The following is a 27924-nucleotide window of genomic DNA, read 5'->3' as shown; positions in this document are numbered from 1 at the left end:
TTCTTGGGTTTTTTTGTAAAAGGAAAAACAATCAACAATCTATTACTAAAAATCTGTTTTATAAATGTGTTTTGCAAGCTCAGAGACTGTTTACACCATTCTCTGCAGAGCTAACAGACCATGGAGACAAGAGGTGCAGCGGGACTTGGGAGCTACAACAGGAGGGACAGCCACAGACCAGTTTTCCCTTCTGAAGAGGGGAGGGGCTGGGTGCTCCAGCTCCGGGTCAGAGGTGACTGCGAAAGCAGCAGGGCCAGCGGCCAGGAGGGCAGTTCGGGCCTCTCCTCCATCTTGCTGTCCAGAGTGAAGCGTTTTAGGCAAACCCTTGGGTCTTGGCGAATCTCAGTGTGCTGGTTGGTAGTAGGGATGAACCTGCCCCAGGTCACAGAACGGGAAGTAACCTCTGAGAGGCTCCTGGCCCACAGCAGGTGCTCCTGAAGGGTGTAGTTGTTACACAACAGTCCGTCTCCCACAGGCATGGTCAGGAAAGGGCTCCTCTCTCCCAAACACCGGAACTTCCCCATCTTTGATAAGATTGCTTAAGCAATGTGAGCTGGACCACTCAGCAGCTACAGTGAAATGTGTTCTCCTTGGTTCTGAGGTTACAAGTCCAAACTGCCCAGCAAATGTTCCCCAAGACAGCTATCACATTATCCATGTTTAAAATACTATGAATAGGCCTGTAACTAGTCAATCTATTACTAACATTTAACTTTTATTTTTAATACCAAACCAAATCCGCTCCTTACTCAGTAAAGAGGGCATGATAGGAGCTTCCTGGGATCATAGTAGGACAACAATAACTAGTTATAACCTTAAGAGCAAATTCTCCAAATCTGACCCACACATATTCTGTGATTACAAGATGAAGCTGTTCCACTGAAAGGAAGCTCGGAACATCATGCCACGTGGCATGAACCGAGTCAGTGGTTTCAGGGACTGGTGATGGATGAGTGGCCGGAATATTGTGTGCACAGGTGATCGCCATCCCAGTGGTTCTGAACAGACCCAGGAATAGGGTTTATGGGAAAAGGACAAAGGATCAAAAGAAAGTGACGTGGAAGGTAAGCCGCATATAAGAAGCTTACCTACATAATTAGGAGGGCTCATGGGCATTGCTGTTAAATTATTTCAATGAGAAAGTGGCAAGAGGAAGTTTTAAAACCCAGCATGAATATGGGTAATAACTTTTTAACATAAAATCGAGAGAGTCTGCATCCTTTGACTATAATTTCACTTAACTATTTGAATTGTGTGAGCTTTTGCATCTTATATGTTCAACCAAAATTTGCACTATAATCACTTTTCTTGATACACAACCTTACGATGCCCCACGAATCAATGTTTTAGGGTGGAAGTGAGATAGTAAAACCAGTTTTAAAGAGGAAAAAACTCATTTTTCTGAAAACATTTCATTGGGTGATATTCTTAATGACGACTGCAGTATCTGAAACATTAAGTATATAAACATCAAGACTCGTAAGGTGTGAGAATTAGCCAATGAACTCTCAGTTTCCTGTGAAGCTGTAACAGACGAACGTAAGAGAACATGCAAACCACCACCACACTCACTGTATGTTTGGCGTGATCCCTTCAAGCAGCACGATGTTGACACCACCGACGTGCGCAGTGGCACAGGTCTCAGTCATCTTTTGATGTAAAACATCTGAAGTGTGACAAAGGATAATTATATGAATCCCAGAAATAAGATAATTGCACTTCATATTAAAAATGAATTTTAGTTATGTTCGGTGACAAAAGATAATTTTAAAGTCGTGATAAAATTTAAACTATATTTTGAAACCACTGTTAAAAATTTCCTTGAAGTCCTATTTCTATATATCCACATACCCATGTATACTATATATCAAAATTGAGGTAATGCTAAATATACTGTTGAACACGCCACTCACGCATCCCAGGGACTGGAGGCATCACACAGCCTAATGACATTTTAACTCAGAAGGAACACTCTGTGCAGAACACCTGGAATTTTTTAAAAACCGGAAGAACAGGAGAAAGAAAGTGCCCAGGCCAGGTCTCAGGGCCAGGGGCTGGCCGATCTTCCAACAGCGGGGTGGCTGCGGCTGGAGCAGAGCACGTACCTTTCATCTTCTCCTTCAGGGTGAAGCTGCCATGGATCCTCTTCAGCTCTGACTCCATGGTGAGCCCACCAATGTCCGCCTCCAGGTGCGTCCGGTTCACCATGCCAATCCCGAACACGATCAGGGTGACATGCTGGGGCTCCGCCGTCACCAAGCTGCGCTTCCTCTTTGTCATGCTGCTGCTGTCCTGCTCGTTCTCGAACACCACTCTGCAGGCCGGCTCCGTCGGGCTCCGCACACCTGCACGAGCAAGGCGACACGTGCGGATGACAGCTGCGCCATGGCAGGACACTCTAAACGTCGCCCCCCCCCCCCCCACCCCATCACCCTCCCGACCAGCCCTCCCCCTCCTCATCCCCACGGAAATGACTCTGCCCTTTTCCCACAGGCCTCTTGGCCACACGGAAAGTCAACAGCAGTGTCCTGGGTTGGCGGGCAGGTGTGTGTGACTCGATGGGGAGCGCTGTGCCCGGGCTGTAGGGCGGGAGGCAGGTGGCGGGGGTCTGAGTGTCATGACTGTTCCCCCTGCTGCGCCTGTCCCTGCTGGGCAGCTCCGTCACCGACTCATCACATGAAGAAGGCGGGAACGACCTACAGCCTTTCTTAGTAGCTCTGCAGTTCCAAACAGAAATTATAAAACCATAGAAACAGCCATTACCTGCTGGTCCGAAAGCCTCGGAAGACTTCTCCAGGATGCCCGTCGGGTCGGAGATGAGGGAGTAGAAGTTGAGCAGCTTGTACATGTTCTGCCAGCACTCGGCGGAGGGCTCACTCTGCTCTGACACGGTGATGGAGTCCGAGTCGTCCATGGGGATCGCCACGTGGTCCACCACGTCCTTGGAGCCTTTCCGGGACACTCTGGAGGTCCTCCTCTCGGACCGGCCTAAGGAGTTTTTGTTCCGAGACTCCTTTTTGTTGTTCTCGTTGCTGGTCCGTTTGTTCTTTGCGTTATTCACTCTGGTGCCACCATTGAGACTTCCCCTAGAGCTGCGGCTGAAGTCGGAGGAGCGGAAATCCCGGTGTTTCCTGGTTTTGAAGGTGGGCGTTGGTGAAGCGGACCCTGCTGTGTACCTGCTCAGCTTGATGTCCGTCTGCGTCGCTTTGATGTCGTCGACCATCGTGCTGAACTGGTGGATGAGGCGCACCAGAGCCATGTCCACGTGCTGGCTGATGGACTGGCAGGAGACGGTGAAGTCACAGTGGAAGGTGCCGCAGCGGCGCCTGCCCAGGTCGTGGAAGGACAGTGCGCCGGCGGGGCTCCGAGGGGCGCAGGCGGACTTCTCCATCACCACCGCGCTGAGGCTGAAGGTCTCCAGCATCAGCGCGGGCTTGAACTCCAGTGGAGGAAGATTCACATGGCCCTGCCTAAAAATGAGAAATAAAGGGGTTTTTACTTTCTCTTTTCTAGAACTGTACGCTTTTTGTTAACTTATTAGCAACATAATCTCTGAGCCATTTAAATAATTTTAAGCATGAAATCAAGTAGAATTTACTTTTTTCACTAAGCCAGACTGTAAGTTGGAAACTGGGCCTTAGTCCTTCCTTGGTCTTACTCTACCACTGACTAGCCAAAATCAAACTTTGGTTAACAATTTCAGTGAAGTACTAAAAACAATTTTTCTTGCCTTCAATGGTACCTCATGGTGGTATTAGAATTCAAAGGCAATTGAAGATCAACTTACCACCTTGCAAAAGCATGAACTGGATGAAACCAAGCACGCAGCCAAAAACCTATGTCCATATTCTATTACTCCTTCCACTTCAGCAAGACCCAAAGTGAAATTCAAGTTCACGAGAGATTAGTCAAACCCTATTGGTGGGCATTCTATTTCCTAGGCAAACAGCGAGGAAACTCAAGGACTACCTGCGACAAGAAAGATGACCGTAAAACACGGTCCCTAACTCTCACCACACTACCTGCAGCGCTCGCACGACCTCTACTCTGTCCCTACACAACCCGCCCCCTGCCACACGCCTGCTCAGCAAGGAGGTCGGGGATAAACTCTAAGTAAGACCCACAAAACTACAACCCGTAAGACCGTGAACGTGCAGCCAGTGCGGAGTCACGGATCTCTAGGCGTCCACACCACCGCAGGCACTCAGCTGACTCTCAGGGGTGCTCATGGGCCCCGAGGAGTGGCCTGAGAGCAGGTCTCGCAACTGCCAGTGCAGCACGCTCTTCACTGAAGGAAAATTACCTTCTCCCCAAGACATTAAATGGGCTTCTCATCAGCAGGAGGAGGCGGCAAAGTTAAAAACCAACCAGTATTGTAGCCCTTGTACAAAATTTTACATGGAAACAACAACACAAGGCACCTTCTTGCCCTTTTGCCCTTCCTCTCCTTGGCCGTGTCCGAGTCCACGATGTCCGCCCTGAGGCAGTCCAGTGTCCCTGAAAACGACAGGTGCTCTCCAAAGTACATTCGGTAGCACAGCGGCATCGCGTCCTGCGACTGGATCCCTGTGTGGCTCAGAAGGGGCTTGAAAACCACCTGGAAGACACAACACGCCCACACGCGCACAATTTACGACTCACTGCTTACCGGGGTTGTTTCCGCCCCCTGCCCCAGTTCATATCGTGTAGTGTGAGGCACGGAAGAGGTCCTTCTGCAGGAAGCAGAACGCTCGCTTCACTTAAAATTGAACCGTTCTGTCGAGCACCTGCTGTCTGCAAATGAATCATGAGGACAAAGATTGCTCAGTGCTGCCTGAGCATCTGAAAATACGAGGAAAATAAAGTTATGAGTTAGTTTAAACCATTCTGCTTCTTGCTTTTGAAAAAGGTATGAATATCTGCATTTCCACAAAAATCTGGTGTGTTCACAAAAGTTCACCAACTTCCTGTGTCCATAGGAACAACTTCATGTATTATGAATATCTGACCTATTTTTAAATGGTGTCACTTGTAACAGTCATTTGACAAAGAACTTCCTTTACTTTTGGTGTCATACACGCTTGCGGACATACGTCCCCCTGCTCCACCCTCTATGTGACTGAGTTGCATGGTCACCCAGAGACAGCCTAAGCAGAAGCAATGCACGGGTTCAACAACTCACGGCGACCGCTCTGGCTGCTCAGGTGCCTCCTCTGTCTTGGGCGTCCTCAACCCAGGGCTCAGTCAATGCGTTCCTCTGCCCCTCCAGATTCAGTTCACTGCACCCTCCCTTAGAGGTCCCTCCTGAAGCTGAAAAACCCTGCCACAATGGACAAGCACCATTGTGTGATGAGACCCGGTCCACACTCTCAGCTGTCGCTCGGTGAGGCCCTTGCTCGCGCCGGGAGGCTGGGCTGTGAGGACAGAACGCGCACACTCCAGAGGCAGCCTCAGGAAATAACGCCCTCTCCCTGAGGGGGGCTGGCATACTCTTTCCTCCTCTCCTCTTCCGGCTTCAGACCATCTCCGCGCCCACTGGGGAAGCCGGTTCCTGGCTGACTTTCCTGTACTCTCGTGCCCCAGGTCGTCACCCGCAACGACTGCTGCAGCCTGCAGATGACCTGACTGGCACTTCCGCTCCAGAGTCGTGTGGCTTCCTTCACCCCCAGCCTGGCTGAGCCTCGGCTTCAGCTACCTCCCAGTCTGCGTTCTCTGTGGCATCCCCACACTCTTCTCGCTGTGTCCACTTTGGACCAACCTTCCCCTGCTCCTGTAGCTGAGCAGCCAAGGACATGGGAGCCCCAACCGCCCTAAGCCCCCTGGGACCCTCAGCACTGAGGGGCCCTGGCTGGGGTCTGTGGCAAGCTCGCTCTCACGTGCACTCTGCTATACCTCCGATCACTCCACACAGTCTTCCTGGAAGCATTTCGTACCCCATGTCAGGTGTACTTTAATAGAATCTAACATGTAAAATAGCACGGTACTCTGAATGCAATGAATGTATAGTAAAGGACAAAACAGAAAATACTATTTCTTCCTCCATTCTCCCTTTTAAGAAAAAGAGAAAGAGTCCCCCAAAACAACCACAAGGTCATGGAGAAATAAATCCCTGAAAACTTAAGTGTCTGGAAACTGTTTTAATGTAAACTGTCTCCTCCTGGGAGAGAAAATGGAAGCTCCCCATTTGCAGGCTAACCCGTAGGGTCATGAGGTGTCCTTACCATCCCAAAGACTCAGAGGACAAAGCACCCTTTGCACTGACAGCATCTCTCTGTAAAGGACCCCCCCCCCAGGCTCATCCTCCCCTGAACCTGGCCCTACCCGTCGGCCCACTGCCCTCCTTCTGGGGACAGGGCCACCACCAGGCCCCAGGAGCACGGAAATGCACTCAAGTCTCCCTCCGCCGAGGAAAGCAACACCTCTTCCTGCCTGGGACCTGCTCTGCCACCCGCCTCCAGGCCACAGAAACTAAGAGCACGTCAGAGATGTTGCTTTGTGCTCTCCGTATTTTGTCCATTAAATAAGACCTTCCCGCCATTCCTCCTTCACCTCATCAAAGCCACCACCAGACTCGACACTAAGAGCCTCACCACCGCCAGGGTAAGCAAGGACTTGACTCCCCACCTCGTCTCTGCCCTGGCCTGCAGCTCCCCACAGCAAGCCCCAGTCACGTGACTCCTCCGGTCTGGAACTGTCAGTACCTCCCGACTGCTCACTCAAAAGTCTTCCCACTGCACTGAAGATTGCGGATGTGACTAAATGTATCTTTCTAGTCTTGAGATATAGCCAATATGTATCTCCAAATAGCCAGAATGTTACTATGTGACATAAACAGCTAAGCCAGTCTTCTGTGGAATGAACATAAGTAAATGTCCATTAACCCACACGCTTTTTGAAGGCCCTAGGGCAAGGCTGCCCAACCTTTCAGTGTCTCTGGGCCGCAGTGGAAGAAGAGTCATCTTGGGCCACACATGAAACACACCAACACTAATGAAAACTGATGAGCAACAAAAGGCTTTAGGTAAATTTAAAATTTTGGCTTGGACGCATTCATAGCAGGCCATGGCCCACAGGCCATGGGTCGGACACCATGCTGGGCAGACGAGCCCAGAGAAAAGCCACCACTCAGTGCCAAGGGGCCCGCTGGGGACGGCGGCTGCCACTCACTGCTGCCCTGTGAGCGCTGCAATGGCCAGGGAGCAGCGGGCCACTCACCTGTGCGTCAGCCAGCTGAACCGCGGGGAAGCCTTGGTTGGCTTCTTCTACACCTGCCACATCATCCTGGCTCGTGCTGTGCTGAGAGTGAGTCCCGTCCAGAGTGTTCTGCTCACTGGACAACACGGTGTTGAAATCTGAGGCGGAGGGTATTGTAGGAAGGTTGGGCGCGACACCTAACAGGAAACATGTTCAAGAATGAAGTCTAAATGATTAAAAATAAAAGACATAAAGGGGCACAGCAAAGTAAACGGACGAGCCTGTGTGGAGCAGTACTACCAGACCATTTAAATTAAAGACAAAAAAGGAGTCAGCACTTTTAAGTCCTTTATCGATAACAGACACGATTAACATAAAGTGAAATGACACTAAATTCTCAGAACATGTCCGCCACCCTCCTACGTGAAGTCTGCCCCAAGGAGCAGAGTGCACGGCAGCCACCGGAAAGCAGCACAGGGGCTGGGGGCGGGGGCATCCGAGTGGTGTCCACAGTCGCACATGCAAACTCCCTGCCGAATGGATGGCACCTCCTCTTCTCTCCCTCCCATTCTCCTTCAATGCCCAGGCAAAGGGCCCGTGAGAGAAGGAACGGTCCTTCATGGTGCTCCTGAAACTGAGACTCTCTTTCTAGGGAAACCAGCCAGGCCAAGTGCCAGCTGCCGGCCCAGCATCAGCCGTCCGTCCACCTTCCTCAGCTAGGCGGCACGGAGGGCTGAGGAGGTCAGAGTTCAGATTGGGTCCAGATGCAGAAGTGGTCACATTCCAGTCGAAAAAACGACTGTGTAGTCACGTATCAACCACTTTTCACAATATCGTCTTTTCTGTCTGAACAGAATTCAATAGCCATCCCAATAGCTGCGACACAGATTAATTTTTATCTGCTTTCCATAACTAAAATCAAAAGCTACCTCACATATTCTTTAAAAAATATATATATATTTTTTACCAAACAAATACATGCATCTAATAAATTTGGAAAAACACAAAAACTAGGACAGGAGGGCTGACTCCAGTCGCATTTCAGGAGAGACCCCCAGTCCTTCTTGGTCCGTTCCCTGCCGGCCTTCTTACTAGTTACGCGTACTCTTTTAAAAAGCAATCAGTTGCCCTCATCTCTTTTCCTCGCCGAGGGCAAGAACCTTACTTTTCTCCTCTTAGTGCTCCCTTGGACTGAACTGAGTCTTCAGTAACCACACAGAGTGTGAGCATGCTAGCGCCTGCACCCAGAGAACCTGGAGGAGCTGAAACCCCCGTCTGCGCTGTAGGCGTACGATGCTGTGACCGCACACTGCTTTTGTTACACACCTCCTTCTGGCCTTTTGAAAATTAAACCAGCCACGCTAAATGGAAGTTTTGAACTCCTCAAATTACAGACGCTCTCACATTTGACATGTCTGACTTCCACAGCAACATGGAGAGGCTGCTTACAACTCCCTCACCTGCAGAATTTCAAAGGTGTTTCACAAATGGGTCCATTTCAACTGAACAGTACTTAAGCATTTGTGGTTTTTCCCATCATTCTCTGACAAACAGGATCTTGCAATGACTGACTTCCCAGGTGCCCCTCAGACGGCGAAGGAAAACAGCGTGACCAGCCCCTACCTGTGGGAAGACTGCTGAGCCCTGACTTTGTGGCAGGGGAGTCCTGCACCGTGCCTCCTCGGTTGCCCACGGCGTTGGACATCCAGTTGTAGAAACTCACGGAGGACGGCTCCGACAGCAAGGGGTGCTCGGACAGCACATCCGTGGCCAGAGTGTTTCCTGAACGCAGAGTTTTACTGAGGGTTAGTTTCACTTACGCACTGAGGAGCAGAAAGTAAGATTTATGTGACTTTTGGGAAAAGTGAAAACACGTCTGTCCTCGCAGATGTTTGCAGATTCACTATGCGATGCTGGCGTTTGGATACGGAGGCATTACCGAACAGCTTGTGCGTTCTACCGGGGGACGCCATGCCTGGGTGGACAGTGATGTTGAACGCTACAGTGTAAAAATCAAACTAAGGGCAAGAAGACACTAACAGGTCACCAACAGAAGTTTCCCCAAATCTTCTCTCAGATATAAGGTGTAATGGGAAAGATAACTTCTATCCCCACAGGCTGAAGCCTTGTCTTCACTGAGGTGCCCGCCCCCCACCCCCACGAGCAGACCAGGCCCACCTGTTCTGGTCAGGGAACTGCCCTTCCCGGCTGCGCCGCTCCTCTGCGGGGCCCCCTCCAGGAGGCTGTGCAGGCTAGGGAAGCTCCCGGTCAGGTAGCTGAGCAGGCTCTCCTTGCGCGGACTCTCCCTGACTGGCACCCCAGCGCGGCCCACGTGCACCGGTGAGTCCGTGGCAGTGTCCCCGCTGGTGTAGCTCAGAGAGTGGTATGGGTGGATGCCCTGCAGAGGAACCACGAGGCTCTTCCTTGCACACATGACCTCTGTGGCCGAGAACCACAGCTGCCGCACTCCGGCCCTACTGCTCACTACGGCACACACACTAAATGAAATGACATCCTCAGAACCACACACCAGCCTGCCTCTACTTGGATGTTGGTCACGCACAATCGCTTGATGACCTACATTCTCAATATTCTGTTTTATTGACCGCAATAGTCAATGGAACTGAAAAGAGATCCCTAAAGCTTGGTAAAGTAGTCCTTACTCAACGTTAGTTACTGCTGGTGATACAATTTGCGAAGAAACGTGTGCACTAAAAGTTACTAGTCACGTAAAATTCAACATAGATACTATTTTTACCAAATTTAAATATTTATAGTGGATACCTAACACTTAAACTTGAGATAGCCGAAGTCTGGGTATTCTCTGCAAGTCTAAATAACTCTAAAAACAGCAAAACCGTACCTTTATTTTTAACGCAGAGTCGCTGTGGGTATGAGTCTTGGACAGTTTCCTCATGATCTCAGCCCCAGTGACGGGCCCCGGGCCGCCGGGCGGCGGCCGGCTGGCTGTGCCTTCCAGCAGCATGGTGTGCTCGCTGACTGTGGCTGAAACAGGCCCAGCGGTAAGCGCAGCAGAGCACCGACACTCCCCTTCAACACCCACCCGATGGCTCTGGCACTGAGATGACACTCGGCAAGACGGGCTCCTTTCCTTTCTCACCTCACTCTTCCTACCCCAGTCCCCTCACTGAGCCTCGTAAGGGGACACACGCCTGGGTCCCACACACACTGCCCCCCCCCACCCCCCCGGCAAGGGACCCAACCAGTTCACCTGAGCTCAGAGCACACAGGGTTTTCACAGAGCAATGCCCGCATTTGCAGGCAATTAATTAGGAGGGATACTTACTACACTGTTCTTTTGACTTTTGTGTAGACTTGATATTTGTCAAAATAAATAAAATACAGCCTATTCCTCATAGGCTGTAACACGCTCATGCATTCCATGTAAGTGCTTGAAAATAAGAAATCTGGGTAAAGTGTTATATACTGATGTTCTGGAAGCTCTGATTTTAAGACTGTCTTTTCCCGTGGTACTTGTACTATTTTTTCAAACTATCATAAGATAAACTGCAGTGGGTAGGACCTCTCCTGGTAACAGTGAAAAGGCCACTTTGAAAAAGCACTAGAGTACGTACAGAGTGGGGCAATAGTGGGTTCACAGCTGTTTGTGTGGGAGAAAGCTGAATCATCAGTAAACAGTAGTAACACAAGAATAAACTCTGTGTCTCGCAGACTCACAACAGTGAGCCACATGTGTCCCGCCCTGTGGGTGTGTGAGGCGCACACGTAAGCCCGAGTGCTAAGCCTCTACGCCGACAGAAGCCCGGGTGGAACCCAGGCCTCCAAATGTGACGTAAAGTCAGGCTCGAACAGGCACCGGGTAAGATTCAAAGGCTCCTTTAAAACAGTGTGGCACAGGGCAAGATGACAGAGAGACAAATACAATTTTTAAATGGAGGTTAATATGTTTCACTCAAAATATTCTAGTTACACAAAGATGTCTGCTGTCTGTCCTGGGTAGATCCGGAGAAGTCTACTATAGTTCACAAAATTAAAGTTAAGAATCAAATCAGTGTAAGACCCCAATATTACTACCATTTCTCTGGACGAATACAAATCATATCTATATAATTAAGCTATGACAAATTCAAGTTTCAAGTTTGGGGCACAAACTATTAAAATTACTACCTGTACCAGGCTACCAAGTGCATAACCATCAGCTAAAATGTTCACAGTCACCTGCATCGAACTCAAACTCGGCCCCATCGGCGCTGGTGTCGCTCTGGAGGCCCCCTCCATTGTCCAGCCCGAGCCCATCCTCGTGGTCGGGGTCCACGGTGGCCTGGGGCTTCGGGGGCTGGGCTGGCCGGTGCAGGCTGACTCCTTTGAAGGCCGGTGTCACCACAATGAACTTCATCCACTGCCTGGCCAGTGCCACTAAACCTTTCTTTAAGGTCACCAAAGCAGGAAGTCCGTCACTCTGTGACAACAAGGACGTGGGGAGGAGTCACCTTCCTACAGTAAGGACAGCTCCCACCAAAGTGCTTTGCATGCGTTTAGTCACCTAAGTCTCGTAACCGCCGTTCAGAAATGGGGAAACCAGGGTTTGGACGTTAGGTGACTGTCCCAGGTCACAGAGGGGAGCCAGTGTTTTGAGCTAACTGCAGAACTCAGTCTCTGAACACAGGTCGCACCTCTGCCACACGCAGCACAGCAGCTCCAGGGGAGGGGCTGGACTGGCCTTGAACAACACGGACCCACCGACCCCTGACCTGGCGAAAGGGCCCTGAGTAGCTCTGCTAACAGCAGCTCGTGAGGGGGAGAGAGCTCCTGCAGCCCTGAACCCCTGACCATGCGCTGCCTTGGAAGAGCTTTTCCCGGGCGGAGGTACACCGAATTCCTCTGTACAGCCCTGCCGTCCCCTCAGGCATCAGCAGGTCCTTGTTGTAGTAAAACGCTGCAGGGAAATTCGACTCTGGTGATGACTCTCTTGCCTGGAAGTCACTATACCTTCAGCTTCCAAGACATCCTTTCCTGGCTCTCCTTTCCCTCCTCAGCACTCTAGCGACTCTATCCACCCTCCCCACCCCCTTTAACACCGGGGATCCATCCTTGACCAGTTGCTCACTCAACACTCCATTCTCAGAAGTCTCATCCACGACCGCAGCTTCTAACACTTCACGCCGCCCAACCCCCAGCAGCCACCGGAGCCTGCTGTGGCCTGTGGGCCTGCGTGGCTACCTGCACACCTCCTCTAACTGCCCACACGCATCTCCCACCCCGGGGGTCAATGGGCCCCGGTGGCAGAGGCCTCTGGAGCCACCATGCGTCCCAGTCACTGACCATGGTGGCGTCGTCGATGATGGAGTAATTGGCCTGGTGCAGGTAGTGGTGCAGTATGTTGCACAGCAAACACGAAGGGTTTTCTTGGAGGAAGCGGGCAACTTTTGTAAGTCTGTTGTATTTACTTCTTAGGGGGAAATGCACACTTTTATTCTGAAACAAAGCAAAAGAACAGGCTTAGAATGATGCACTAAAGACAGCACAAACAGAAGCTCTCCGGCAAGCCAGCACTCGGAAGTCTGGACGACTGGGGTCATGTTCAATGCAAACTCCGAGTCTGCCCTGGATTGCCGCGGACCCACCTCTAACGCCTCGGTCATGATGCAGCCCATCACGGCGCAGACTCTCAGCGTCCCCTCCGTGTCCAGCTTGTGCAGGGACGACTTCAGCTGATCGATGGGAACGAGCCACGCACCCACGGCCGGGGTCGCCGTGCTCAGAAGGTTCAGCTGCCTTCGAGTGTGAGAGAATCGTAAAGGCAAACGTCAAGTTGGTATTTCAAACAATCCTCCATATCTACTGCACTCGTGGCTCTTTCATTTAGACAAAAGTACTTTTCCTCCTGACCACCAGAAAGTAGAAAAGAAAAAATATAGAAGAGCCCATGAGAGGTGAGAAAAATGAAAAGTTCGTGGCAGGGCAACACGTAAGAGTAAAACTAACGCCCTGGAAAAGAAACAGCAGCAGACGAACACCGAGGGCGTCTGAGGTGGGAGAGGCAGGTGAACGGGGCGGCCCTTGCACTGGATGTGTCCGAAAGGTGATTCGGACACACACGGAAGAGAACTGCACGTCGCAGAAATGAAGACACAAGCGACAGCAGCACACTTTCCAGGCCCCTCACCTAGAGAACGTGTGAGCTGGAGACCTCACGTTGGTGGGGGCCGCGAAGCTGAACCAGATCTCCTGGATGGTGAGCTTCATGCTGCAGGAGTCGGGTGGTGGCGGCAGGAGAGGCACGTCTTTCTTCAAGTCATCAGACTCCACTCCTTCATCCTACGTAACACAGAACACCCAGAACTGCTGCTTAGGGATGGGAAGGGTTATTTTTTTCCAGGTGAAGAAAGTGACGGAAAGAGGTTTTGTAACTTGCCAGAAGTTTCTCAGCTAGTGAGTAGGATAAGTGACAGAATTAAGGTCTTCTGCTTCCTACTAGACTCTATTTTCCATCTAACAGAACATTTCAAGCTGCCAAAAAAGAGCCATAACCAATATTACCGTAACCCAAGTTCAAACAAACAACACTGTGAAAATTCTTAGTAATGTTTGCATCTAAAGCTGTCCTGAGAAATAGAAAACTATTTTTTGGATGGGCAGCCACTGCCCTTCAGAATGCAGGGAGGTGAGGAGCGTAATATTAGAGAACAAACGAAAGTCTCCTGCCTTTGGCTGGAGGTCTCGGATTCACTTTCAGATATCACTGGTCATGAAAAAGACCAGACCAGCATTTTCCCATGGAGGGATCAAGGCATGAAGAACGCCCACAAAACAGCTCCAAGTCCCACGTGTTACAACACCACGTGGACTCTAGGCCCCAGTCACGTGAGAGTGGGCAGGCAGACACTCCACCCCCTTATCAGCGATTCTGAAATCCACAGCACTCTGAAAACCTAATCCGTTTCTGCACGTGTGGCGTCAAAACCCAATCCAGACTGATGAGAAGCTATTTATCCCACTGGGTATTTTGATTTAGATTGTGCTGCACGAATATTTAAATATTTCAAGATGAAGCTGCCTCAGATTCACTGGGAGTTTAGGTAACACATCATACACACCCATATTACTTCTCTTTCAAAAGAAAACCACATGAATTCTGGAACACCCCTGGCCCGTGGGTTTCAGACCAGGGTGTAAGCCAGGCAACTGGGTGTACGAGAACACAGAAGACAGTCTTGAGGAACATGAAGTTTCAAAAAGGGAGGGGGGTTAGTAGACAATAAGCAACTAATTATAATAGCATGGGAAGTGAGGAAGAACCATGGAAGTGAGAACCACCTGAGTGGATCTCGGTGCTCACGGCCCCTGCAGAGGGGTATCTGAGAGGCCCCCCGATAGGACCCGGGAGCTTGGGGAGGGCTGGTGCCAACGGCAGAGCCCATGGGAAGGAGCAGTGTCATCCACGGGGCTGGCCCAGGAAACGAGAACAGAACACGGGAGAACAGCACACCCATGGACAGAGATCCGCAAAAGGAAATGGACCAGGGAAAGAACCCCACACTAAAAACAGTGGTCACCTCAGCAGGAGAGCAGGATCAGAGGTGAGGCGGCACCCAAGCTGCCTCAGGTATGCACAGGTGAGGTGGTGGAGGGAACGAGCAGCCAGGGCTCCTCTGTCCAGGGAGCAGCCACGAACCCTTTAATATCCTCATTAAAGTGGTCGTCCCCACCCGCCCCCACCAAAGACTTCCAAAGACCCCACAAGGAAGCTGGGATTAAACTCCTAACTACACATCAAATCAAAATGAATGTTTCCAAAGAAATTCCTAGAAACCTAGGGTTCATGGGTGATTATGCAAATAAATACAGGGTATCCATGACACAGTTCTTAAGGAAAAGGTGGTTTCTTTCTGCCTCAACTGGCCTAACCCTGAAACGATCGGAAGGGTGTGTGTGTTCCAGCATGGGGTTTACAGGTTCGTCCCGGGTGGCAGACCCTGAGGTCAGCCTTGCATGTGAGTGGCCGCCCCCACCCTGCGCGACTCTAGGAGAGCAGAGTGCATACATGCTCCTGTCGCAGACACAGAGACTGGGCGAGGGTGAGGACTTGCCCAAGGTCACCCATTGGTAATCGGCACAATGCTTTTGTGACCTAGAACTTTAAATATTTTCATTATCGCGGTCCCTGTACTTATCACCATAAAATTCTACCATAATAAATATAATAAATGGGGGGCATCTAACGTGTGCTTTGGGACTCTGACTGGAATTGGCAGATAGTGACAAAAATATTTAGAACTTACAGAAAATACTTCCAGTAACAAAACTATTTAAAAAATGAATTCGGCTAAAATCCTCCAAATGACATAAAAACAAGTCACATTCCGAAATGCTCTTAGTTCAATAGTTCAGCAAGTACCATTAGGTGCCTGCCGTGAGCGCAGCACCGGGCCAGGCGCCATGACGGACACGCACGTATCCGTGACGCGGGCTACAGAACTCCACTCCAGTGGGAGCGAGGTCACCAAAATGCCTTTACTACCACTGAGGCACGATCCAATCCGTAGGAAGACAAGCAAACGCACTCCAGAAATTGAGTCTGAGTTGGTACGCTGCTTTCTATGTTATTTTTCCGAAGTATCATTATCAGACATTCACCAACCTGCTCATCGGAAACAGAGTTTCCATTTAAGTCCGAAGACGGGCTGGCTCGGTCACAAGGAAGGTTGTCATCAGAGATGTCCGTGTTGTAGCCACTGCCAGTCGGGGAGTCAGAGGAGTGATTGGACGTCAGCACGCCACCCCCTTCGGTGGTGCTCGCCTTGCCCATTGTCCCAAAAGCATTATACAAAACAGCACCGGACTGTCTTCCTCCTGCCAAATGAGAGAATGTCTTCATTAAGACACTCGTATGTTATGCTCTACCACACCCATAGAGAGAAAAATAAAGATCTCATAAAGAACTTTTTCATTCTCACCAAAGCTGAGCCTTAGCTATGAAGGTGATGTAAAATTAGATTACCAGGTAAGCAATCGTAGGCACGGACAACTACTACTATGCATGACTAACCCTAAAAGTCTCCTGCACAAGTCAGCCTTCCGGTTTTACATGCTCAGTCACGTAAAAGAACAAAACATAACTGTAGGTCGGACCCTGTCTTGCTGAATAAAGGATTTGCAGTATTTTCATCCTACAGGGCAAAGCTCTGCTAATTGAAGATCCAGTTCCCAAAGACACAAGCGTTCAAAAGCTGGGCGTCTTTGATCCGAGCCACAGACCGCTTTGTTCGGGCACTGAGATGTTACAAGTCTAGACGCTCTGCTAGCTTTGGACCACAGGACGGAGGGAGCTGGGACGAGGCACCCACCCCTGGTAAATAACCCCAGGTCCCGAGCTCTCGGTTTGCATGCACCGGTTCAGGTTACTGACAGTCACGAGTGTTCCAAACATTTCAGCAGCGTGGGGCCGGTCTGTCCCCACCAAAGCAGAATTTAAAAAAAACACAAAACCTACCTTTTACGGTTAAATTTTCAAGTCCACATTCAAACATTATCCAACCCCATTTCTCTTGGCTGGGACCTATCCGAGTCACATCCGGCACAGCTTGCTGATCGGTCTCATCCACAAACGTAAACTCGTCGAGCTCCTCCAGCGTGAACAGCACTTTGGACTTCTCAAAGGGGATGGCGGTGATGGCACAGGTGCCGACGTCTGTTGTCATGAGAGAACACCACCACCACTTTCAAAGACAGGTTTTACATATTTTTTCCAACAACGAACAGTGTAAACATTTAGCCAGTGGCTGTGTTCACAAGATATCTGAGCAGTCTGTCAAGAATAAGAACAAACGTGAGCCGACCGCCTGCGACAACAATGCTGCCCAGCGTGGCACTGCTCACAGATGGCCAGAGCACCGGGGAAGGAGGCCGGGGGAGAGCACTCCATGTCTAACGAGTTAGCTGCCCAAAGGCCTGGAGGATTCATTTCTGAAAGGGAGAAGGTACTCAAAAGACTGAAGTTTAAAAGCTCCTGCATAATTCAGCTTCATAGGAAACTATTTTTAAATACTCTCATTATTTTATATAAAAATTATTTTAGTTACCCAGCCTCAGAAAAAAAACATTATTTGTTAAAAAAAAAAAACAGCTTTTACTAAAAAATCGCTTTATGCCAACATATTCCATATAATTCAGCACAGACAGGCCATAGTCCACTGCTTATAACTATGATATGAAAATTAACATCCCAAGTTTCTGGCACTTTTTGTCTTTTTACCTTACTTTTTAAAATCCCTCTGATTATAGCTAATGAATACAAAAAAATCAAAAACCAAAAATAAGAGTATTAAGAAAACACATGTAAATTCACCCCAGGGAAGCCCCCACCCTGCCCGCATCTCCGGTAGCAGCAGGGACGCCCCCGGCACCCTCAGGCCTTAGCGGCTCTGCCAAGACAGTACTTTAATAGCTGTAGGATATTCCACCAAGAACGTACTCTGCTCTGTGTTCATGATTAGAAAGGCTTCCCAAGTCATTTTCCTGCAGTTTTCTCACTATTTAATTATTTTACATTTGTCTAATTGCATGAACTTACTCTGCAATGTGGTGTAAGGTGAGGATTTAACTTGCATTTTACTTAAACTTGTGGTTAGGTAACGCACTCACGAAGCTCCCAGGGGTGTGAGAGGGTCCGCAGTGAGGGCCCCTGCACGCACACTCCCCTCTTTATAGGTAACACCAGTAGTTAGCTTGCTGTGTATGCTTTCACAGGTGTCTTATGCACACAACATTCACATTTTTTTCCTGTGCTATACACTATCATCTCAAACTTTCTTGGGGAACCTCTGATGAGTTTCATCTGGACCAGGCACCTTTCAAATGTACATTCAGTCACTGCTTCTGGTCTGCCCGGCACCTGGTGCACAGGCACTGCAGTGCTGAGTGCTGAGCGCAGAGGGGGGCCTTTCACGCCGACGCAGCTGCTTTCTGCACCTGCGTAGGGACTACAGGACTTGGGGAGTCAGAAACACTGTTTCGGAACCCTCAGGTCCGGTGCTCCAGCCTCAGACACGAGGGTGGGGACGTAGCCTTGAGAAAGCTCAGAGGTTACACAGGCACAGCCAGGACAGCCCTCGGGACCTTCTGACCCAATGGGATGCAGCGAGTGGCTCCAGGGCAATGACTGGTCCACTCAGGACAGCAGTCCCCTCACGGACGACTGACCAACCTGTCTTCTTCTGGGTTGAACCTCGGACACTGAGGTGGCTCAGGCCTCTGAAGGAGCACAGGCGCAGGGCAGTGGAGAGGCCTCACGCAGTCAGCAGCGTGCCTGGTCCCCCCCACCCCCCCACCCCCTGCAGCAGGGCCTCTAAGAGGCACAGCCTGGGCTTCGGCTCTTGCTGCTGCTGCGCTTACAGACTCACTGTCTATTGTGAACACTGTGGTCAGTAACTTTTAACAAAGTGGGGTCGACAGAACGCTCACCGAAGTGTGAGGGACAATGTGCAGCAGGCACCACGGAGGGACAGGTGGGTGCCTGACTGGGGCCACACCACGCACTTCCCTACTAGAGCCTGCCTTCTGCTCAGCCTCGAATGTCAGTGAGCGGGAGTCGAACACCACGGGTTCAACTTGCACACAAATGCCTTTCTCTTTCTCACGGAACACTGCGATTGTGGCAATATTCAAAGGGGAAAAATGTCTCCTTCTGCAAAATATTTGTTGCAGAATCCTACCTGTTGTATCAAGACCCCTGAGCTGCCCGTGAACTCGATGGATGTTCAACTTGGCGGCGATTTCCTTGCCTTTCTCGGCTCCAGCGTTGGACCTGAGCGACCCAGACGACTGCGGCTGCATTTTAGTGGCGTGGACATACCTATCGAACCGGGACGCTCTGCCGGCTTCCGCGCTGTTGGCAGCCTCCTCGACCACACCTCTTCACGGAAAAGAAAGGGGGCAGCACGCTCACGTCTCCACAGCACGGCTCAGGAACCACAGCTCACTCATGAGCCGTGTAAAACAAACATTCCACTGCTCTGACTAAACCAGTGTGAAGAGACAGCTTCCTCACTCCTTACCGAAGGACAGTATAAATAAAAACAGGACAAACTTTCGAGTGCCTACAAAGTGAGATTCGAAACTCCACCACCAGTTTTGAGTTTTAACACTGGAATTTTCAGAAATGCACTAAAAAGATGGTTAAGACTCGTTCTCCCATCCAGCAAGAAAATCGTGGCTCAGACGACTGACTCTTTCCTACCTGTTCATGCGAACTTGCGTGGCAATTCTGTCGAAACACAAAGCGACCAGGGACACGTGAGTCGCGCTTCTGCTGGGGGCTGTGCTGGGGGCCTCCTCCACCGAGGCTTGTAACAAACATAAGTTGATCTGACACAGAGAAGGGCACAACTGTCAGCATCGAGAAGCGAGACATCAGCGAGCAGGAGCTATGCAGAACACTGAGAAACTACCATGAGGAACGGCACATGCGTGTGTCTGAGAGTCACGGAGACAGAGCGCAGGAACACAGACTCTCACAAAAGAATCACAAGTTCTTACTGGGTGGATGCGGGTACTGGAGCGTATCATACCCAGTGTTCTGAAGTGAGCTTATTTGTATTACATGAATTCTTACATAGTTCTTCAAGGGAATAAAGTATATGTTTCTGACATTCCGCCCCCACTCAGTTTAGTAAATACAAAAGACGAAACCACCAAAATGTCCTAACCCTTCGTCTGTCACCTTGGGTATGCTGACGTTGGCCTGCAGGCCTTTGATGGTCACACTGTCCTGCTTCACCGTGAGGCTGGTCTGCGTCTGTCCTTCATGGGTTGTCCCCAGGGCAGGGTGCTCAGGCTTCGTTCCTCTAATGTCTTGTTTGGAAGATAACTAAAAAGAGTGGAAGTAGGATTCTTATTTCACAACCACGTCCTAATTTCCACACCAGCCGCCCCAGTGGCCTGCTCCTTCTCCCTGCACCTTCGTGCCCCTGGGGGCCCGCTGCCATTGGGTTAGCACCCTGGTCGTAAAGTCCAAACTGTACCAAAGAGACTGGCAGCTTCAGGGTTCAGAGAAGTAGTAAAAAGAAAAGTGAAACAGGCCTACAGAGAGACAGAAAAATGGTGATAATAACAATAATGGGTATTTTTTAGGATCACTAAATTCTACTTATTGTACTTGAGAGCAGATTCAGTTTCTCCAATCTGGTTCCTCGCTGGCTGAGAAATCTCTCAAATTTCTTCCGATGTGTACCCCTCCACCCTAACTCCCAATACACTTGGAATAACTGGATCACTAGAGACAATCAGCCTCACCCCCACTTGGCCTCGGATGCCCAGTCTACACAGGACCCGGACCAACGCGCGAGCCAAGGGAGGCCTGGCAGGAGAGCAGCTGGACGCAACTGCCTTGCCATTGCGGCGGCTCTGGCCACGGCAGGAGCTGCATGTCCCACACCAGTGTGTGGGGACCTGACTCGCCGAGTCAAGCAAAGAATCTCAAAAACAGTAAGAGACAAGTTTTCTCATCACAGAGAAAAACCAAAATACTAACAGCTTTGCTTCCTCAGGAAATGAAAACCAGCCCCAGAGAAGGCTCATTCACTTAGGGCTAAAGCTCCTTGGGAAAGAGCGAGAATTAAGCTACTTCTGAAATAAAGGGAAAATAAAGCTACATTTTAATAAACAGCTGACTACTACTGAACCCATAGTGGAGTTTTATACTGCCATGTCTTCTGGAGCCAATGACATACAAAGGCCAGTTAGAAACGTCCACGTGTTCTGATTTAAACAACTAACACATTTTTAATACATTCAGTTTTTTCAAGTTTGGATATTAGCTACCCACAAAGAATACTCAATTTGCCACACTCGACTGAAGGAGAAGTCCTTACATTTTCTGAGAAGGTGGTCTTGCTGTTTTGGACAGCTTCCCTGAGGACCTTGGCGTGAAGGTCATCCACGATCGTGGCCGGGTGGCGGGTGCTGGCATGATGAGCCATCGCCTCGATGTATCTGTGGGAGGAGAACAGGAAATGAAACATTCGAGTTTATCGAGACGCCTCCATTGTGTTCCACTCTGGGTTGTGTGCATGTTAGTTCTGTCTCCCCAGGTAACCCACAGGCTTCTTGCAGGACAGGGGGCCCATTATTTTCCCTGTGTCCCTCCATGAACTGGACAGCAGTAAGAGTATCAAACATAATAATAATTAGCTCCTGGGCATCTGATCATTTTATGCTCATTGGCCCAAAGCAAACCATGAAAATTATGCAATATAATTCTTATAACATTGCAATATAATCCTTTGGGCTGAAAAGTAACAAATGACAGCTAAGGGAGACACAGACCTTTTAAAACGTTTCTTCATGTCTGTTCACTTGAACAGACACCATCACATCCTTCTCTATAAACACACATCCCACACACTCATTATTTCATAACATAACAGTTACAGTCTTAGACAAACTCGATACCTGTCTAAAGCCTCAGCCACCAGGGGTGTCAGAACGACGTCCACAGAGCCTCGGACCTCCACGACGGCTGTCGTCCTAGTCTGAGAGACAGGCTGGTCCAGGGTCCACTCGTCCGTCACCGTGTCCTCATCTGCGCTCTCCGCGGCTCTCCTCTCCAGAGGGGTATACGGCGTTCTGCACGTTCGACAAGGCAAGTGTGTGTTACAGAGACCGTGAAGAAGCTGGAGCTTCCGCAGGGTGAGTGAACACGTCAACCTACGCTCATTTCCACTGAAAAGTTCATGGAATTGGGCCAGACATTCCATGTCCCAAATACTTTTCAAAGACAGGACAAACGAGATACTAAAGTACAAACTGATCGAACATGGTTAATATATCACGTGAGAAAAAACACTGATAAGTTTACTCGATGAAGCTTTTTCAAAACATGAAAACTACACCTGTGAATCCGGCCAGTCCCCAGTCGTGGTGTGCCCAGGCACGGCCTGCAGAGTGAACTACAAAAGTGCCCCTGACTGCTGATGAATGCAGGCAATGCCATGAGAGCCAGGAGTTGAATTATTTGGGGTAATTTATTCATAAAATAAATTCTATATGCAAATGAAGGACGGATGCTGTTCAGAATAAACTCTGCATGTCTCGTAATCAGGACAGACAGACTTGAAGCTTTAAAAGTATGTATTTTCACTTACTTCGAAGTTGATCCTGAAAGCTGCATTCCTCTGTCTAGCAAAGAACTAGCTGTGAGCCCCTGTTTGATAACCTAGAACAACATAAAACACTACTTAGAACTTTGGCATTATTCTCTAGCTTTATGCTCTACTTGTGAATATCCAGATTACCTCGCTAAGATGATTTTGACATATACGATATAAACACTTCACAGACAAATGAGAAAAGCCCGGGAACTATTTATTTGGCAACTCCATTGTCAGTTTGTCCCATCCACGGCCAGGGCAGGGCTCTAAGGGTTCAGCAGTGAGCATGAAAAACAAGACAACAGAGCTTAGAGGCAAGTGCTCTAAGGTCTCTGCCAGGACGCCTTTCAAATTGAGCTTTGACGCTAGTTTTAAAGTCTTTTCCTGGCACTGAAATTTCAGGTGGGAAATCCCATACAAACATTACACAACAGGAAAGGCTGGACTGTATTTTAGATCCATTAAAGATGAAAAATATAAATAAAGCACTTGAACAACCAAGCTGAACCCTTTTAAATGTTAGGCAGCTACTTAGATTTAATGGAGAAAAATTACTTTCTTACTTCCTATGTTCTATTTTTAAAATTATCTAAAGATATGAATTCTTTGACTTATTTTCTCCAGACATTTGACTGCTTAATCAAACCCAAAAGACTTATTGAAAAGACTAAAATAATTCTAACCTCTCAGATACTATTCTGTACAAGTACCATTCAATTTCATACCAGAAAACTCATAAGCCAACATTTCACATGGAATAAGGAAAGCACTTTTACATCTCAGCATGAGTTCAGCCCGGGCAAGGAGAGATACGGGCACAAGTTCAAAACCGAAACTTTCTCCCTATTGCTAATGTTCATCTCCTCAATATGTATTGCTTACCTGTGCATGTATCTGCATGCCTACAAGGATGTTCCACTCCATCTGCCACATTTCCATCGTTACTTAAGCCCCAGCTGCCACAGCCTCCGAAGTGGCCGCCCCACCTCCTCTCTGGCTTACCGACAATTCAATTCCACTAAGTAGCCCAAGTGCGTGAGATCACGTGCTGTTGCCTAAGCTCTTGAGAGTTTCCGAATGAAGTTAAAATGAAACTCGAACTCTTGACACCTGCTCTGCCACCCTCAGTCAGGTCTCCAGGCCATCAGGAGCGGGTCCCTGCTGACCCGCCATGCCCCAGTCATACTGACTTCCGTCCCCTGCAGCACACCAGAGAAGCTGACTCCTGTGCCTGCACGTGTGGCCCCAGGTCTTTCCACCCTCCGCTCCTCCTCACCCGTCCAGTCTCAGTTTGAATGTGGACTGTCTTGGGTTGTTGATACAACCTATTGTCCTCCACCCCTGTGCCCTTCGGTTGCCGTCATGAGACTCTTCTCACTTGTCACTACACACTTATCTATTCGTCTGTCAGCTGTCTGTCCCCATCCCAGGCGAAAAGCCCCGACCCCTCCTCAGTGCCCAGCACCCGCCGGGCACACGCGGTACGTAACACACGGATTATTGAGACATGAAGACACTTTAAGTAAGTGCTCACCTATATGTAATCAGTCCCGTAAGATTTCACATGCTTGCTTTTGGTCTTTAAAATTATAAAAATTTCTCTCGGCAATGTGTAATTGCATAAAAACAGTTTCACACTGGCTGCTGTCCCTGCATCTGTGCTGACTGCTTTACGGCTCTCCTGAAGAAAGCCGTTTCCAGAACACGTTACCGAGGCGGCCAACAGCCAACTGCACGGAACTGCAAGACCCTGGGGTCAAGTGGGTGCAGCTGGGTGTGCAGAGAAGCAGTTATGGATTAGACACCCACTATTAAAAACAACATCAAAATTTATTTTTAAGACACAGAAAATACTAATTCATAGACACCTGATCCTGTTTTCAGAGTACAGTATAGAAAGGGACTATTACATTAATTAACATTGCGATAGTTCAAGTCTGTAACTATTTCTTACTCTGTAACTTTGTAATTCCTATCAATAACCCTGAGACCTACCACCACACATGAAGTCCAGACTTCAGAAAGTCTGCCTTTCAGAAATGTAGCTAAATGACTGAGTGTAATTCTGAAAACACCTTCAAAACCTATTTTTCTAAGTAAACATGTCAGTGGAAACCGGCAATTTGGTTTATACCTTAAAAGTTGGAACAGAAAGCTGTTCGCACGACGACGAGCTCTCCTCACTGGTCGGGGTGTCCAGATCGAGGGGACGATGCAGCGAGGACTTGGAGGTCCTTTTGTTGGCCGGGTGCTTCGCTGACCAGTTCAGCACCTGGAATTGAGTGAGGTAAGTCTGGTAGCAGCTCATCGCCGGCTGCTGAGATACGATCTGTCCACTCTCCACCGCCTTCTCCCCTCCTGCGGCATACAGGTGCTCCAGGGCGTCGTCGTCCCCGCCCAGCGCAGACACAAAGGAGGCCTGGGAGGGGTGGGCTCTCAATGGCAGGGTTCGGGGGTCCTGAAGGCTCTCTCCATGGCCAAGGAGTGGGCCCTCCACGCTGTGGTATATGGATCCCCGGCTGTAGTCAACCTGCTGCGTCTGCTTTTTCTTCTTTTTTCTCCCTGGGTAAGTTCCGGGGCCTTCATCACTGCTAATGGGCTCAAATTCCTCAGCGGCAGAAAAGTAGGCTTCGCTGTCAGCCACAGACATGCTGGAGTCCATGGACCGGTACTGAGGGAACGAATTAGAGTCAGCCGAAGGCGTGTACGGGAACGAGCCAAAACTCCTCCTCTGCTTCGGCGAGTCCAGGACGTTCTCATCACTGCGGGAGACGTCGCTGCTAAACTGGACTCCCACCGCAGCAGGCTGCTTGTCCCCATAAAACGCTGCGGTAAGGCTCTTGGTGCTGCCCAGTCGGGTGGAGCACACAGAGGCTTGTCGCTTCAGCGGGGACCGCAGTGGGGACTGACCTGCTGACTTCTCCTGAGTATTTGGAGACACGGGGCTGTGTCCTGAAATTTCTGCAGGAACACTAGAACAGAAAGCAAAGCTATTACCCTTTACTGTACACGTAGTTTACTCCAAGTATAAACAGAAGTACTCATGAAATCCTTTTATGCCCTGACGGCATGGCTCAGTTGGTTGAGCATCATCCCGCAAAGCTAAAGGTCACCGGTTCAGTTCCCAGTCACAGCAAATACCCTGGTTGTGGTCCCAGTTGGGGCGTGTGCAGAAGGCAACAGATCAATGTTTCTCTCTCACACTGATGTTTCTCTCCCTCTATTTCTCCCTCCCTCCACTCTCTCTAAAAGTAAATAAATAAACAAAATCTTTAAAACAAAGCCTTTTAGTAAATTGAATCATTTATTTTACAAAGGAAAACCTAAGATTTTACAATAAAATAACCATACGAAGTAATACAACCACACACAGTGTTCACATCCCATATAGTTTCAAAAAGAACTGAAGAAGTTTAAGACAAAACAAAAAAAGACTTAAACTCATAATATAATCTATCTATAATTTATGAAAAGTACTGCATTCATCATTTTTTTCACATCCTTTAAAACCTTGTCCAAGAAAACATACGAGAGACCTTTTCGTTACCTGAGAGGACCTGGAGAAAAACAATCATAGATAGTCCCAGTGTTCCTGATTTTGGCAGCTGATGCAGAAGGGCCACTAACTGATTCGGACAAGCCGACCGTGGCAGGTGCAGGGCCACATGTCAAGCCTGAGACCTCGGTGAGGCGGCCCCATGGATGTATGCCAGGGAGGAAAGTGGGCTCATAAGGACCAAGCTTCGGGCTGCAGTTTAAAGACTGGGCTACAGATCATAACGGAAGCCAAACAGGTGCAGAGACCGTCTGGGGAACGCACAGAGAGTGGGGAAAGCGCATGGAACAGGATGCCCTGTTCTCCTGGGACAGCACCGATAAGAAGAGCTGCTGTGCGAGGGAGAGAAAGAAGAAAGGGAGGAAAAACGGAGGGTGTGGGGACAGGGCCTGAGAAGGAACAGCCCAGGAGGAGGGAGGAAAATCTGAAGTGCGCCATCAAGTTGGGAGGAAAGTGTGTTTCAAGAAAGGAGGAGTCAACTACTGCAGAAAGAGGAGGACAAAACGAAGCCCCTGGGCCAGGACTGCCCAAATGCTAACAACGGTCCACTCCAAGAAGCCAGGTGACCGACGATGTTTCTCGTCGTTACACTTTTCTGTGTTTTCCTAGTATCTGGAATGATATGTTACCTTTATAACCAAAAAGACAACTGCGAATTGACATTTAAAGACATGTCCAGGAGAAGAAAAACACTGTCCACAGTGGGTGAGTGGAGAGGAAAGAAGTTTTTCCTGCCACGGTTTTAAGCAGTCACAACCCCATTCTGAGCAGGTCCCCAGCTCTACATGACACTGACCTCCCTTGGCCTCCATCTCTCTCCACGCCGTGCAGCAGCTCCTTAGGCAGCACGTGGTCGTCGGCTCCCAAAGAGGGGCTTTCCCTGTCCCCGGCCAGCAGGGGCTGGGCCGCACTGGAGCTGCTGTTGTCGTCGGAGGAGGAGGACGAGCTGTGACAGCGCAGCGGGACTTGCAGGCTCAGGTGCTGCGTCTTCCGCTCAGCTTCTGCCCCCACGGGCCTGCCCTCCCATTCTCTCCGCTTCACGCCACTCGCAGGACCTGCACCGGCGAGCCAGGGCAGCTGCGTGAGCACAGCCATTCCCACGGCAGTCTGGGACAGACATGGCACTGAGTTCAAGTCCCCGTCTCTGGGCACCCCCACTTTTTAAAGGCCAAGTGTGTGACTTCACAAAGACAGGACCCACCTACATGTGGGTCCAGAGTACAGAGACTGTGAGTTTTTTCTTTTTTTAACCTTTTATTTGAAAAATTTCTAACTTAACAGAAAATGTTCAGGAACAGCACAAAGCCACCATACACCTTTACTTGGAAATACCTATTTTAAATACTTTGTCCCCTTTACCCTATTCACATATAATATATATAATACTTCTTTGAGAGTACTTGGCAGACATTGGGGCCTTTTTACCTAGACACCCAAGTGTTTACTTCCTAAGAATAACACAGAACCACTGTCCAGTTGCAGACGTGAGCAACTTGGTGTTTGGACAGCACTGTGAGTTCATCTATCACGGCTTTCCAGTCCCCTCCCCCGGCCTGCAGCGTCCTTTATGGGCGCCATGCCCCTCCAGCACAGGCCCTGATCTGGGACTGCACATCCCTGTTTGCGGATGCCCTGTCCTCTCTAACCTGGAACACGTCCTCAGGCCTGTGGCAAGGGCCCTGTGGCATTACATACGGGCTCAGCCACACCCCTGACTGTGTGACTTCCTGCGCCCAGTCTCAGTGATGAGCCTGAGTTTATTCACTGTCAACAGGGATTACATACAACTCACATGGCAGTTTGGGGATTAAATAAGAAAATGCCTGTGAAAATCTTCAAAAAACAAACATCATTCAAATATAAGGAAGTAATATTACAAAGAAGACACTGAGGTGAAATTGTACTTAGAACTTTCTTTTCTTTACATGTCAAGGTTTCAGTGTTTGTGAGTTTATAAGTCAATCTGCTCTTATGAGCAAAACTGCTAAAATCAACCTTAAACTAATGTGAACACACTTACGTCTTAATCTGCGGTGAAAAACCAATTAAACGGAATCTGCTGTA

General features: G+C 49.3%; 1 protein-coding gene across 13 annotated transcripts in view; it reads right to left on the bottom strand.

The window, feature by feature from the left end:
* Nucleotides 1-27924, bottom strand: part of BLTP1 (bridge-like lipid transfer protein family member 1) — a 123321-nt gene that overhangs the window by 52705 nt on the left and 42692 nt on the right. For 12 of the 13 annotated variants that reach the window (XR_008427592.1, XM_053930585.1, XM_053930588.1 and 9 more), the window contains 22 exons: nucleotides 26657-26915; nucleotides 24439-25276; nucleotides 22299-22369; nucleotides 21607-21780; nucleotides 21027-21147; nucleotides 19877-20023; nucleotides 19394-19521; nucleotides 18870-19069; nucleotides 16649-16846; nucleotides 15797-16008; nucleotides 13322-13473; nucleotides 12780-12930; nucleotides 12478-12630; nucleotides 11374-11614; nucleotides 10037-10179; nucleotides 9352-9571; nucleotides 8797-8955; nucleotides 7195-7370; nucleotides 4422-4597; nucleotides 2764-3470; nucleotides 2106-2345; nucleotides 1573-1666 (listed from right to left, as the gene is read on the bottom strand). Coding sequence is in view for 12 of the 13 variants with exons in the window: in XM_053930585.1 (XP_053786560.1) it covers nucleotides 1573-1666; nucleotides 2106-2345; nucleotides 2764-3470; nucleotides 4422-4597; nucleotides 7195-7370; nucleotides 8797-8955; nucleotides 9352-9571; nucleotides 10037-10179; nucleotides 11374-11614; nucleotides 12478-12630; nucleotides 12780-12930; nucleotides 13322-13473; nucleotides 15797-16008; nucleotides 16649-16846; nucleotides 18870-19069; nucleotides 19394-19521; nucleotides 19877-20023; nucleotides 21027-21147; nucleotides 21607-21780; nucleotides 22299-22369; nucleotides 24439-25276; nucleotides 26657-26915 (4960 nt within the window). In the remaining variant the exon portion in view is untranslated. The remainder of the gene's footprint in view (nucleotides 1-1572; nucleotides 1667-2105; nucleotides 2346-2763; nucleotides 3471-4421; nucleotides 4598-7194; nucleotides 7371-8796; nucleotides 8956-9351; nucleotides 9572-10036; nucleotides 10180-11373; nucleotides 11615-12477; nucleotides 12631-12779; nucleotides 12931-13321; nucleotides 13474-15796; nucleotides 16009-16648; nucleotides 16847-18869; nucleotides 19070-19393; nucleotides 19522-19876; nucleotides 20024-21026; nucleotides 21148-21606; nucleotides 21781-22298; nucleotides 22370-24438; nucleotides 25277-26656; nucleotides 26916-27924) is intronic. The other variant, XM_053930589.2, reaches the window with a different exon arrangement.

The sequence above is a fragment of the Desmodus rotundus genome, chromosome 9, assembly GCF_022682495.2.
Source record: "Desmodus rotundus isolate HL8 chromosome 9, HLdesRot8A.1, whole genome shotgun sequence".
Taxonomy (NCBI): Eukaryota; Metazoa; Chordata; class Mammalia; order Chiroptera; family Phyllostomidae; genus Desmodus; species Desmodus rotundus.
The sequence above is the reverse complement of the archived record's forward strand: the minus strand, read 5'-3'. Positions and strand labels throughout refer to the sequence as shown.